Here is a 12,230-nt window from a genome sequence, read left to right on the forward strand (position 1 = left end):
CCCTTGGAGCAAAAACAGACAATTGGAGGGCCGCCCCTCTGTGCCCCGTTGGACCAGGGGTTGGGGGTTGGGGACCCCTGAGCTAACTGATGGCTAGTGGCTTGTGTCCTGGGCATGGCTCTTATATATGGTTATCAAAAGAGGATCAAAAAAGTCTATTTTTTCTTAGAGGTTAAGAATTTTCCTACCTGTTCACCTCTAGCTGAAAGATGCTCTCTGCAGCAGAAAGTGTGGCTTTATAAACCTGGTTTTTAGTTACACATCTTGTAATCTAATTGCCTGGCTTGACAATTTTGTGTTCCTAATTCATGATTGTCTGGCTGTGGACCATGCAGTACATTTTGGAGAATGTTCCAAGTTGCCTCCTGCTATCCAGGAGCTCCAGTTATAAAAACGATAGAAGATGCAAATTGAATGAGTGCTCTGAATTTCGTCAAGATCAAAGACGCAATGAAAGCTTTCTCCCTGCGGATGTATTTTTAGAACTGTTCAAAAAATAATAATAATAAAAAAGAATTTTGAATGTTATGTTCATTAGGCATTCCCTCCTAATGGAAGTTTGGCAGCCCATGGGGACAAAGTGAGAGACATAATTGCTAGGTGTGAGTCTAATTCACACTTGATTTGCTGCCTTTTGTGATTGGAAAGTGATTTCTTCGCAGCCTTTAGCAGCGCGAAGAACATGCACATCTGTAGGCAACCAACTTCCACCTGTTTTTATTTGGCTTAGTTTGGCAAAAAATAGGAAGTGCTAGCAAGGCTACCAAGAGCAATGACTCAGTGATTAAAGATGTTGATCTTATCAATTGGAAAGCTAACTGGATTTGAGACCTGAGTGCCGAATAATTAGATGAGATCTCATTAACGTGCCTCAGCTCCTCCCCACCTAGCAGTCCGAAAGCATGCAAATGCGAGCAGACAAATAGGTACCACTTCAGTGGGAAGGGAACAGCGTTCCGTGTGCCTCGGCATATAGTCATGCTGACCACATAACAACGGTAGCATCTTCAGCCCCACTCCTAGTCTCGGACACAGGGAAACCTTGACATTTACCTTTACTGGCAAGAACCAAATTAAAATTGGTAGTAATTTGAAAGGGGATAGACACCTACTGCTTGATCTCCAGATTTTTTCATGCAACTTGGTAACCAACTTCATCGTGCAATTTTCTCTACATCAGTTTTTCCTCAATCCTGGCAACTATTGCTGAGCACATTGTAAGCCGCCCTGAGTCTCCGGAGAAGGGCGGCATATAAATCAAATTAAAAAAAAAAAAAAAAAACTTTCAAGATATGGGAACTTCAACTCCCAGAATTCCCCATTCAGCCTTGCTGGGAGTTGAAGTCCACCTATCTTAAAGCTGCCAAGGTTGAAAAAATCCTGATCTAGGCCATAACGAAAAACGGGCCTACCGGGCCCACCGGGCCATCGCGTGCCAAAAGCAGGGGGGAGCGTGGGGGGCAGTCACATGTGCATGTGCATGCGCAGGAGAGTGGGGCGCATTGAATTATGGATGTGGGCACACGTACCCGCAACCCCCCCCTCTCCTACCGCTTTTGGCACGCGACGGCAAAAAGGTTAGCCATCACTGGTATAGGGTTTCCTGCCTGAGCAGGGGGTTGGACTAGAAGACCTCCAAGGTCCTTTCCAACTCTCTTATTCTATTCTATTCTTGTCAGATCAGTGCTTCTCTACCTTGATCGGCTAGCTGGGGAATTTTGGGACTTGGCGTCCCCTCGTTAAAATTAAAATTGCCAAGGTTGAGAAACACTGCTCTACATTCAGCGAATGGGGAGGGAAATGGAAAGCAGAAACAGGTATCTCTATCCATTTCAGCGACTGCCGCTTTAATATTGTGGTGGTGCAGGAGATGCATTTTCTCTCTCACAGCTGCAGCAGGCTGCTGACTCATCATTTTGTCCTTAGATGACCCCCACCGGTTTCTTGCCTGCTGTACAGGAGGCTGTGGGGAGGAGGAGAAAAGAGGTGGGGGGGGGAAGTGGAATGTCATTGTGAAGAAGTCAAGCTTAAAGCTGCTGCATCCAGAGCCTTCTGAATTCGGCTACACGTTTGTCATTCCTGGGACTGGTGTTTTTTTTTTTCCCTGCAGTGTGCAAGAGTTGCATCGTCCCAGCTGGTGGTGTTGCTAGAAATATGGGAGAAAGGCTGAATTCTATAAGCTGTGCCTCCGACACAACTATGAGCATATGGCTATTTTCATGTTTAGTCTGGTTTTCTTGGTTACTTTTGGGCGTTGCCAAGTTAATATGATACCAGAATGAAAACGATGAAGACCTGCTCTAAAAATAAATTTCCGAAACCCCTGCAAAACTAGCTGTTTAGACCAGCTTGAAATAATAAACAGACTGCTTTAAATAATACAATGGGAGAAGAAGATGCTCCTTGAATTTTCAGCGTCAGCACTTATGCAAGAATTACAAAGCTGGAACATATCCAATCCATGGTTGTCCGTTTTCTTCTTAAATCTCTCAACTGAGGGAGGAGCTATGCACCATTTCTTTTGGTATTGTTCCCATTGTTGAAAGTCTATGGAGATTCTCGGTCATCCAGGTCATGGTTGTCCCAGAGGTGCTTTTTCAGGAGGCTTTTCAAGAGCCTTGGTGGCGCAGTGGACTAAACTGCTGCTGTTAAAGTAGTACTTAGCTGCCAGCTGCCTGCAATTACTGCGAGTTCAATTCTCACCAGGCTCAAGGTTGACTCAGCCTTCCATCCTTTCGAGGTAGGTAAAATGAGGACCCAGTTTGTGGGGGCAATAAACTGACTTTGTATGAAATAGAACACCGCTCAGGGGGGCCCAAAAAGCCCTACTAAGCAGGTATATACAAAAGTATGAAGGCTATTGCTTAAAAGCATTGTAAGCCGCCCTGAGTCTCCGGAGAAGGGCGGCATATATACATCGAACTAATAAATAAATAAACTGGACTTTCTTGTTTTTTCTTTGAATGGTCTTGAAAGGATGAACGCCCTTCAAATGGTGTGGGAGTATGAATGGATTTCCAGAAAAATTTGCAGACTACAAGAACCATTTGCACCACTCAGGTGACCCTGAGGACACAGATAAACCTCCAAGTGCTTCAAGGACCATCTAAAAGGATGCAAATCACCAGCTGTCTGCAAGGAATATAAATCCTTCCATTCCCCACCATCCAGTCAGAGCTGAAGAAGCTTCTTGGATGAGAAGCAAAACGTCTTCAAAGAAAAAAACAAGAAAGTCCAGTTGCCTCCTGAAAAAGCACTTTTGGGAAACCCTCTGACTGGTGTGAGGAACCCCCCCCCACCCTGTCCAGGATTTGATCACTTCATTTTGCCAGTGCTTAACTGAAATCAATCTCCTAAGTCATCAGATAGTCCTTGCTCAATGACCGCAACTGGGATGGCAACTCCATCCCAATTGTGATAAGTCACCAAGTGATAAGTCATAGATCATAAGATACAATCATAAACATAAGATACAGACAACAATTGATAAACCATAATATACCAATAGGAGAAGGTAGTAGAAAAGATGAGAAGGATAAGAAGGTGATAAGGATAACAGCAATACAGCCTACTACACAGGTAAATGCAGGGGTGCGCTTCAAAAATTTTAGCAAGGGATTCTCTGCCCAGTTGCTGCGTGGGCATAGCCATGGTGGACGTGGCCTAGTCGGCCTCCTGCACCACGGCGGGGGGAGGGGGGCGTTTTTGCTCTCCCTGAGCTCCGGAGGCTTTCCTCGAGCCTCCGGGAAGGCGAAAATGGCCTCCCCAGGCTCCAGGGGGTCTCTGGAGGCCGGAAACAGTTTCCGGCCTTCCCAAACTTCCCATAGGCCCATTTTTCACCCTCCCTGAGCCTCCGCACACGCCCTGCACTTACCTGCATCCAAAACAGACCGTGAGGGGATTCCTGGGAGGGGCGGGGTGGGGTTGGCAGTGCCAGTCAGAAGTGGGATTTTGGGGTTCTCCGAACTGCACAGAATCTTAGCTAAAAGGTTCTTCCGAACCCATGCGAACCCCCAGCAGCCCACCCCTGGGTAAATACCTTTAGGCATAAGACAGTGCTGTAGAATCAGGTGTTTAGCAGAGTGATGGCACAGGGGAAAAAAACTATCTGTGTCTAGTTGTTTTGGCGTGCAATGCCCTACAGTGGCGTCTTGAGAGAAGAAATTGAAATAGTTTATGTCCAGGATATGAGGGGTCTGTAGATATTTTCTCAGCCCTCTTTCTGGCTCGTGCTGTATACAGATCCTCAATAGAAGGCAAGATATTGGGTTTTTTTTCTGCAGTCCTAACTATCCGTTGAAGTCTGTACCCATCCTGCCATGCCAATACAGTTGTTAAGCAAGACATCATGTGACTGGGATGGACTTGCAACCTCACTTCTGCCACAGTAGTTAAGAGACTCACTCATGGTCAGTAAGCGAGACATTGAGTGACCGTGATTTGCAATTTCGCTGCCGGCTTCTCTATTGACTTTGCTTGTTGGAAACTGGCTGTGAAATGTGCAAATGTGATCGTGGGATGTGGTAAGTCATAAATCCTGCTGGCTATGAAGCACCCAAGTCTCAATCATGGGACTGTGGGATGCTACAATGGTTGTAAGTGCGAGGACTGTCCAAAAAGTTACTTTTTCAGCACCGTTATAGCATTGTACGGGTTCTAAACTGACCTGTTTAGAAATGAGCGAGGAGTATTTGTATCAGAAAAGTGTTATTGGAGCAAATCAAAGGAGGATAGTGCTAGTAAAAGCTGCTAGCTTTATTGCCAATAAAAGAGGAGAAGTTTTCTTGGTATCACTTGTCAGGAAACGCAAGTTAAGAGATACTGTCTCCCTCATATTCTTCTCTTGTGAACGTATTTGACCAGTTTTCAAAAACAGTATTGGAGTAGATGGATTTTTAGATTTGACACCGTGCAATTATTCTTAGGTTCTTGAATTTAAAAGTTTATTTTACATTCCATTCTTTAATTTTTGACTCAGTTGGCTGTTTTCTCAAGAGTTTATCCCTTTGAAATGATCCATAACTATGCAACTCCCTGCGTTATGGACAGTTCAGATGGATTCTTTGGGAAATGTTGCTTATATGCATTGTTCTCTGGGCATTGTTAAACTGGGTGTGGGCATGGCCAGTGTGTGAGACATCCGGCCCGTGGACAGTGAGTTTGACAGCCCTGTTCTAAGCAATCACAGTTTGGTGATCTATTTTACAGCTCAACAGGTTCCATTCAAAACAGGTGGTCTCTTGTGCCCAGAAGTTCAGCAGGGAAGATTGAAGCAACTGAGGTGTTTATTAAAAATGGCTGCTTTTTATGAAAAGAGTCCCTTTGCCAGAGAATCAAAGATACAACCGGGGTGGGTTCTACTTACCTTTACTACCAGTTTGCAATGGGGCCACGCGCGCTTCTGCAGATGCGCAGAAGCTTCCTGAAGACGTTGGGGTCGGTGAGCGGAGCCTCCCGCCCAGTGGTGGAATGTAAAATTTGTTACTACCGGCTCTGTGGGCGTGGCTTGGTGGGGGGGGTTAATGTGACTGGGTGGGCATGGCCAACTTTTTTTTTTTTTTACTTTTAAAACCATTTTTTTCTACAACCTCTTCGGCTGAAGGGGTTGTAAAAAAATGCTTTTAAAAGCCTCTGACGATCAGGCAACTCAGCTGGGATCGTCAGAGGCTTTTAAAAGCATTTTTAGGTTGTAGAAAAAATGCTTTTAAAAGCCTCTGACAATCCCAGCTGAGCTGCGCGATCATCAGAGGCTTTTTTTTTTTACTTTTAAAAGCATGAAAAAATGCTTTTAAAAATAAAAAAAAACAACTCTGATGATTGCGCAGCTCAGCTGGGCATGGGGGGAGAAGGGGCAGGGATTTTTGGTACCGGTTCTCCGAACCACCCATCGCCATCGCTACCGGATTGGGCGGTTCGGTCCAAACCGGGAGCATTTCACCCCTGCTCCCGCCGGTTTTACTACTGGTTCTATAGAACTGGTCCGAACTGGGGGCAACCCACCTCTGTGCTTACCATCGCTTTTGTCCCTAAACAAAATACCAAATTGTATTTATAGAAATATTAAAAAATCGATAACAGGTTGTAGGGAGGGGATGGCTGGGATTGAGTATCTCTGTATTTAGAGGGAACAGGCAACAGAATATCAGAATGAGAATTATTCGTATCTGGGATTTAACAATTTCATTTTATTCTGCCTCCAAGAATTGGCCAGCATTATGTTATCCCTGAATGTGCTCAGTCTTTTTCCTTTTTTCCCATGTTTAAGAGCATACCCTCCCCCCAAAAAGATGCTTGGTTCACTTTTGCAGGCTCAGTTCTCCCCAGACTCATGATCACTGTCTGTTGGTGGAAATGTTGTAGTTTTGGGCTACCTCACCATGCCAAGCCCAGACTGATTGTTGGAAATAAGGAATTGAGGATATATATGACATTAAATAAGGAAGAGCAGTCAATAATTAAACTGTGCCAGGTTCCTCCTCTCATTCATGTCTACTTCTGGAAGCGATACGAGATGGGAATTAAATTGGAGAGGAGATGTGGTAAGAAAGATGCAGCTTCATTACAGATAAATTGTTCTAGCTGTGCAATTTTACTAACCTAATAAGCCCAGCTGAGTTATCTGGAATTTATTCCAGGGTAACTACATGTAACATTCCAGCTAATGACTATTGCATAATCCAGGCTGATTACAGATTCCAATGTATTCTGCTGCAGAAATCAGGTTGTCCAGCAGCCAAAATGTGCCACTGTGTTTCTTTAAAGGACCAAGTCTTGTTTCAGGATCCTTCAGTATTTCACATCCAGATTCTAGGAGATGGTGTAATAAAGCGTCCTTTATTGTTCTCTGAGCTTGGTTGTTTCCTTGAAGACATTTCATTACCCAACCAGGTAACATCATCAGTGCACAGATGATGTAAGTTTAGTTTCTTGGCAAAACTGAAGAACTGGAGGATGCAGCTTTACTAAAGCTACTAAAATCTTGACCGTATTGCTTTTGTCTCTACTTACAGGATTCCACGTGATTCCAACCCTTTCCAGCATAGTTCCTGAGAGCTGCTTACTCATTGTCGTAGGACTGCTGGTTGGTGCGCTCATTAAAGCCGTGGGAGAAAACCCTCCAGTCCTAAATTCCAAAGTCTTCTTCCTCTTCCTCCTCCCACCCATCATCCTGGACGCTGGTTACTTCTTGCCCTTGCGCCAATTCACTGAGAACGTGGGCACCATCTTGATTTTCGCGGTGATTGGGACATTATGGAATGCTTTCTTCGTAGGGTCTCTAATGTATGCCGTGTGCCGGATAGGTGGCCCTCTTTTATCAGACATTGGCCTCTTGGACAACCTGCTCTTTGGCAGCATCATCTCCGCGGTGGACCCTGTGGCTGTGCTGGCTGTGTTTGAGGAGATTCACATCAATGAACTTTTGCACATCTTGGTGTTTGGCGAGTCGTTGCTGAATGACGCCGTTACTGTGGTAAGTAGAGAGCGCAGCTTTGGCAGAGCTGGCTCTGTCCTGGAATAAAGGAAGATTTTGTGGATTTGAGCACTGCTGAAGGCAGCAAAGGAGGAGGAGACACCTAAAATGTCTTGTGCACGATTCAACCAGGGGTGAAATGCTACCGGTTCACTCCGATTCAGGCGAACCGGTAGTTAAAAACAGCTACCATTTCCTCCGAACCGGTATTTCCTACGATCAGCTGTGAAGCGGGGTTTAGCTTTGCTAGAAAGCAGGAAATCCTGCTTTCCAGCAAAGCTAAACTGCCCTGCACAGCTGATCCCTTCCCCGCTGTTTTACTTACCTTCCCAAGCCTTCTTTTGGTGCGTACTGCACATGCGTGTTCTGTGCATGCGCATGCATATGCGCACAGAGCGCATGTTTGGTGTGCACTGTGTGTGTGCATGCAGCATGTGTTTGGCGCACTGCACATGCGCACGCAGTATGCGTGCCAGACCAGTTCGGATTTCACCACTGGATTCAACACAATGTTCATACTGCCAAAGAAACACACTGCATGCGGACATTGATGTAGGGATTATTAGTCGAGAGATTTCTGTCTCCAGAAGGGATCAGCTGATGCCAAGGGAACCTCAAAGGAAGGATCACTTCGCCTTTTGATTTCTTAGCATCCTTAAACTCTTAACTTCTCTTGGTCAGAAATATCCTGTGTCTGTTCAGGATGAAGTGAACATTCATTTGACAGGCACCTACTTCTTGTCCTCCTAATATTAGAGAGCCCAGGGATAGAAAACCGAGTTTGTCTGCAGAAAATCACAGATAATGTTGTGGCCCATCAGCAGCCTGTGCAGCTAGTAGCTGATTCTGACAGCGAAGAGGCTGGTGTGGTGCTGCGCCAGCAGCCTGTACAGCTGGCAGTTGAGTCAGACAATGAGGAGGCTGGAGAAGATGCTGTGCCAGAGGCTGGGATTCAGCCAGGACCTTCAGAACCTCCAGAAGCTCCCATAAGTGAAGAGGAAGAAGAGGAGGACCCTCTTCTTGATGCACGGGTACGCAGAGCTGCCAAAAGGCAGGAGCGGTTCTTGTGAACCGGTAGTGGAGATTTTGAGTAGTTCGGCGAACCAGTAAATACCATCTCTGCCTGGCCCTGCCCCCAATCTATTCGCTGCCTCCCAAGTCCCAGCTGATTGGCTAGAAGGAAAAAAATCAGGGCTCACTTGACAAAGAAGAGAAAAAACAACAACAAGACACGGTCGCTTTAAATTGAGAAGCCAAGAAGCCTCCCAACTGATCAGCTAGAATCGACCCGCTCCTTGTAAACTGCTCGGTGGTGGTAGATTGGCAATTGAGGCCAAGCTGCCTGAAAGCGGTTTCCGATGCTCTCAATGATGGCAGAGCGGAAAAAAACTATTTAAACTCTTGCCGCGGTGCTTCAAAGGGCCGCCCTACAGCTGATCAGTGGTAAAAGGCAGTGTGGTGGTAGACCGGTGCCTCCAAAAACAAATGAGTAGACCGGTACCCGCTCTACAAGCAGTTAAAAGCCTGGTAGACCAGTACCTCTGCTAAATCCTAAAGAATTGTTTGTCACATGACCATCAAACCACGCCCACAAAATAAGCTACGCCCACAGAACCGGTAGTAAAAAATTTTAGAACCCACCCCTGATTCCATCAATTTGTAGATTTAATTTATTTAATTTAAGAGCTTCAGATAAGTGGGTAGAAAGGTCCACTCTAAAGATCAGAGGACCTGCTGCCGGCCACTGTTAACAGTACTGAAGTAGTTGGCCCAAGAGATTGGCCTGAATATGAGAATTCATTTACTGTAGTCATGGCTAATGGACTTCATAATACATTGGTTGAAACCTTACTACCCTTTTTAAAAATTAAAGCATTCATTCCAGCCTCTTAATCAGAGATTCCCCCAGTGCCTAGCAATATTTATCCAAAATCCAATAGAAAACGATAAAGCCCCAAACATAATTTGCAACAAGTGAAACTAAAATAGCTAATGGGCCACTAAAAAAAGCCTTTGAGGACATCAACAGATACTTAGCAACTGGAAAAAGATGACTGCTCTCTAAAGGTGAAGCCTGCTAAATGTCAGAAACCAAAGGCAAAGTTTGGGCAAAATCTTTTAACTTCACGAAAGACACTCGTGCATTTGTTTTTAAATTTACTGCATTATATTTCAGGTAGTCTAATACCTTATTTATTTAAAACAAGGTGGTCCTCAAACTAAGATCATTCATTTAGCGACCATTCAAACCTATGATGACACTGAAAAAAGTGACTTACAACAGGTACTCACACTTAAAACCATTGCAGTATTCCCATGGTCACAGGATCAACATTCAGGGGCTTGGCAATTTTAACAGATTAACAGAGTTGGAAGGGACCTTGTAGGTCATCTAGTCCAACCCCGCCCCCAATTGGCATATATTTACTAGGATTGCAGAATCCCAGGGTCATGTGACCACCATTTGCCCTTATTTTATTTCATTTTATATTTTATTTCATTTTTTAAATTTGTGTGCCTCCTGTCTCATCTAGAAATGACTCTTGATGGCTAACAGAACATTAAAAAGGAGATAAACATTAAAATGATAAAACAATAATTAGCAATAATAACGATAATTTACAATTTAAAAATGGGAGGAAGGGAGCACAAAGTACATGGGGAGAGGTGGGGTCTTCTCTTAATCTAGTAGCCGCCTCCAGAGTGGTGCCCCTTCCCATTCAGGCCAACGGGTAGAGCCAGGTCTTCAGGTCCTTATGGAAGGTCAGGAGGGTGGGTGCGGATCTCACCTAGAGGGTTTGCCCTAGCTTACAATTAGTTTAATTTAGTTTAGTTTACTGTCATTGCACGTTGTACAACGAAATTAAATGCCATCTTCAGTGTACATTATAACTATAAAAATAAAACACAAACACACATCCTTCACATTCTATACAATTGAATTAAAAACCCCTGATATTGCAATATTGCACTATACAGTAGAATTCAATATGGTTATTGCCCTGGGATAGAAGCTGTTTTTCAACCTATTTGTCCTTGTTTTTATTATCCTGTACCGTCTGCCAGAGGGTAATAGTTCAAAAAAAAAAAAAAAAAAAGGCTGCCCAGGATGAGATGGATCTTTAAGAATGTTTTGAACTTTCTTAAGGCAGCAGGAGCTATAAAGCTCTTCCAAGGAGGGGAGGGGGCAACCAGTGATCCTCTGGGCAATGACGTTGACCCTCTGGAGCGCTGTTCTATCTGCCACTGTGCAACTGGCAAACCATACACAGGTGCAGTAAGTTAAAATGCTCTCTATGGTGCAGCGGTAGAAGGTCACCAGCAGTTTTTCATTCAGTTGTTGTTTCCTGAGAAGTCTCAGGTAGTATAATCTCTGCTGGGCTCTTCTGACCAGTGCTGCATTGTGAGCGCCCCAGGTCAGATCCTCTTTTATGCTAACACCCAGATCTCAGTTCTGTGCAAGATGCAATCAAAACTCAGCAAACACAGTTCAGCTCTTTGCAGAATGCTGGTTTATTCACATCGGCTTCCAGACACATGCTGCGATTCGCATAAACGAACGAAATCGGCGCTATGGACCCCTGACGGTGAGCCTTTAAATAGCCCACCCGTTCATTACTGCCATTTCCTCCTTTAATACCACGCCCTTGTTGTTATCACCACACCCTCCTCATCAGCATATTGGCCGTCGGTGTGCTCTGGAGCGTTCTTCCGCAGCAACGTTCAGGAATCGCCCTACAACCGTCGCACACGGCACTTCCACCCCACACCCCACACATGACCGCCTGCACCCAGTGCCACCATCGCTCCGTGTGTATATATATCTTCTGTATATCTTTTGCTGCTGTCATTGCAGTCAGTGTTGTCGAGCGTGCTGCGAGGCCCGACACCAGAAACTTAAAACTGGCCACTTGCTCCACTCAGTCTCCGTTTTTCAAGCAAGGGCTGGATGTCTGATCTGTTCCTTCTATAGTCCACTATAAGCTCCTTGGTCTTATTGGTGTTAAGGACCAAGTTATTGTCTCCACACCACGAAAGCAACCAGATGAGAAAATTGGCAGGTTTATGTTACATTTCACAGCTCTGTGAGCAATTCAGAACAGAGTTTTGGTTGAAGTAATTCTGAATTATGGATGGAAGGATATAGAAGACCAGCCTCCCAGACAAGGGAAATTGGCCAATTGGTAGTGTGGCAAGATGTGGACAATTTAGCAGCAAAGATTACTTATGAGATGATTTGTATAAAGCAAGGGCCTGTTGGAATGACCTGAAAATAAATTGGTTGGGTAATCACTTGAGTTGATCAGTTGTTGTTAGTGGACAAGTTAACAAATTATTAAGAGTTGGAAAGGCGATTGTTTGTTCTGTGTAGCTGTCATGTAGCTCTTTTGAGATCCAGTTCTCTGCTGTTTTAGATATAAGGATCAGCCCTATTAGTAGAGCAAGAGAGTGCTGCCTCCAATAGCAGACACCAAAGGATGAAGGAGGATTGTGATTTCTGGAAGGACAATGCTATATTGTGCTTCATGGTCTTTCTGTCAGGTTTCGATGTCATCTCAAATAAATTGCACTCCCAAACAATTAATCTTTGCTGAAATATTCCATTTATTGAGTATGACAGATCTGGCCCCGACTTCGTCGTAGCTGATACTAACCCTCTGACCCCCAAACCCTTCCCTTTCCGTTCCCCAATTCTCATCTTCTCATTGGCCATCTTCCAAGTCAGTCTCCCCAGCTTCTGACCTCACCCCACAGGAAT

At 44.7% G+C, this 12,230-nt stretch overlaps 1 protein-coding gene across 1 annotated transcript in view; it reads left to right on the plus strand.

Moving 5' to 3' along the window:
• SLC9A1 (solute carrier family 9 member A1) overlaps window positions 1-12,230 on the plus strand; it is a 96,303-nt gene that overhangs the window by 53,509 nt on the left and 30,564 nt on the right. Inside the window, exon 2 of the mRNA XM_070950127.1 lies at window positions 7,011-7,471. Within this exon, the coding sequence (XP_070806228.1) occupies window positions 7,011-7,471 (461 nt within the window). The remainder of the gene's footprint in view (window positions 1-7,010; window positions 7,472-12,230) is intronic.

The sequence above is a fragment of the Pituophis catenifer genome, unplaced genomic scaffold, assembly GCF_029215685.1.
Source record: "Pituophis catenifer annectens isolate HBS135680 unplaced genomic scaffold, rPitCat1.0.hap2 SCAF_9, whole genome shotgun sequence".
Classification (NCBI taxonomy): Eukaryota; Metazoa; Chordata; class Lepidosauria; order Squamata; family Colubridae; genus Pituophis; species Pituophis catenifer.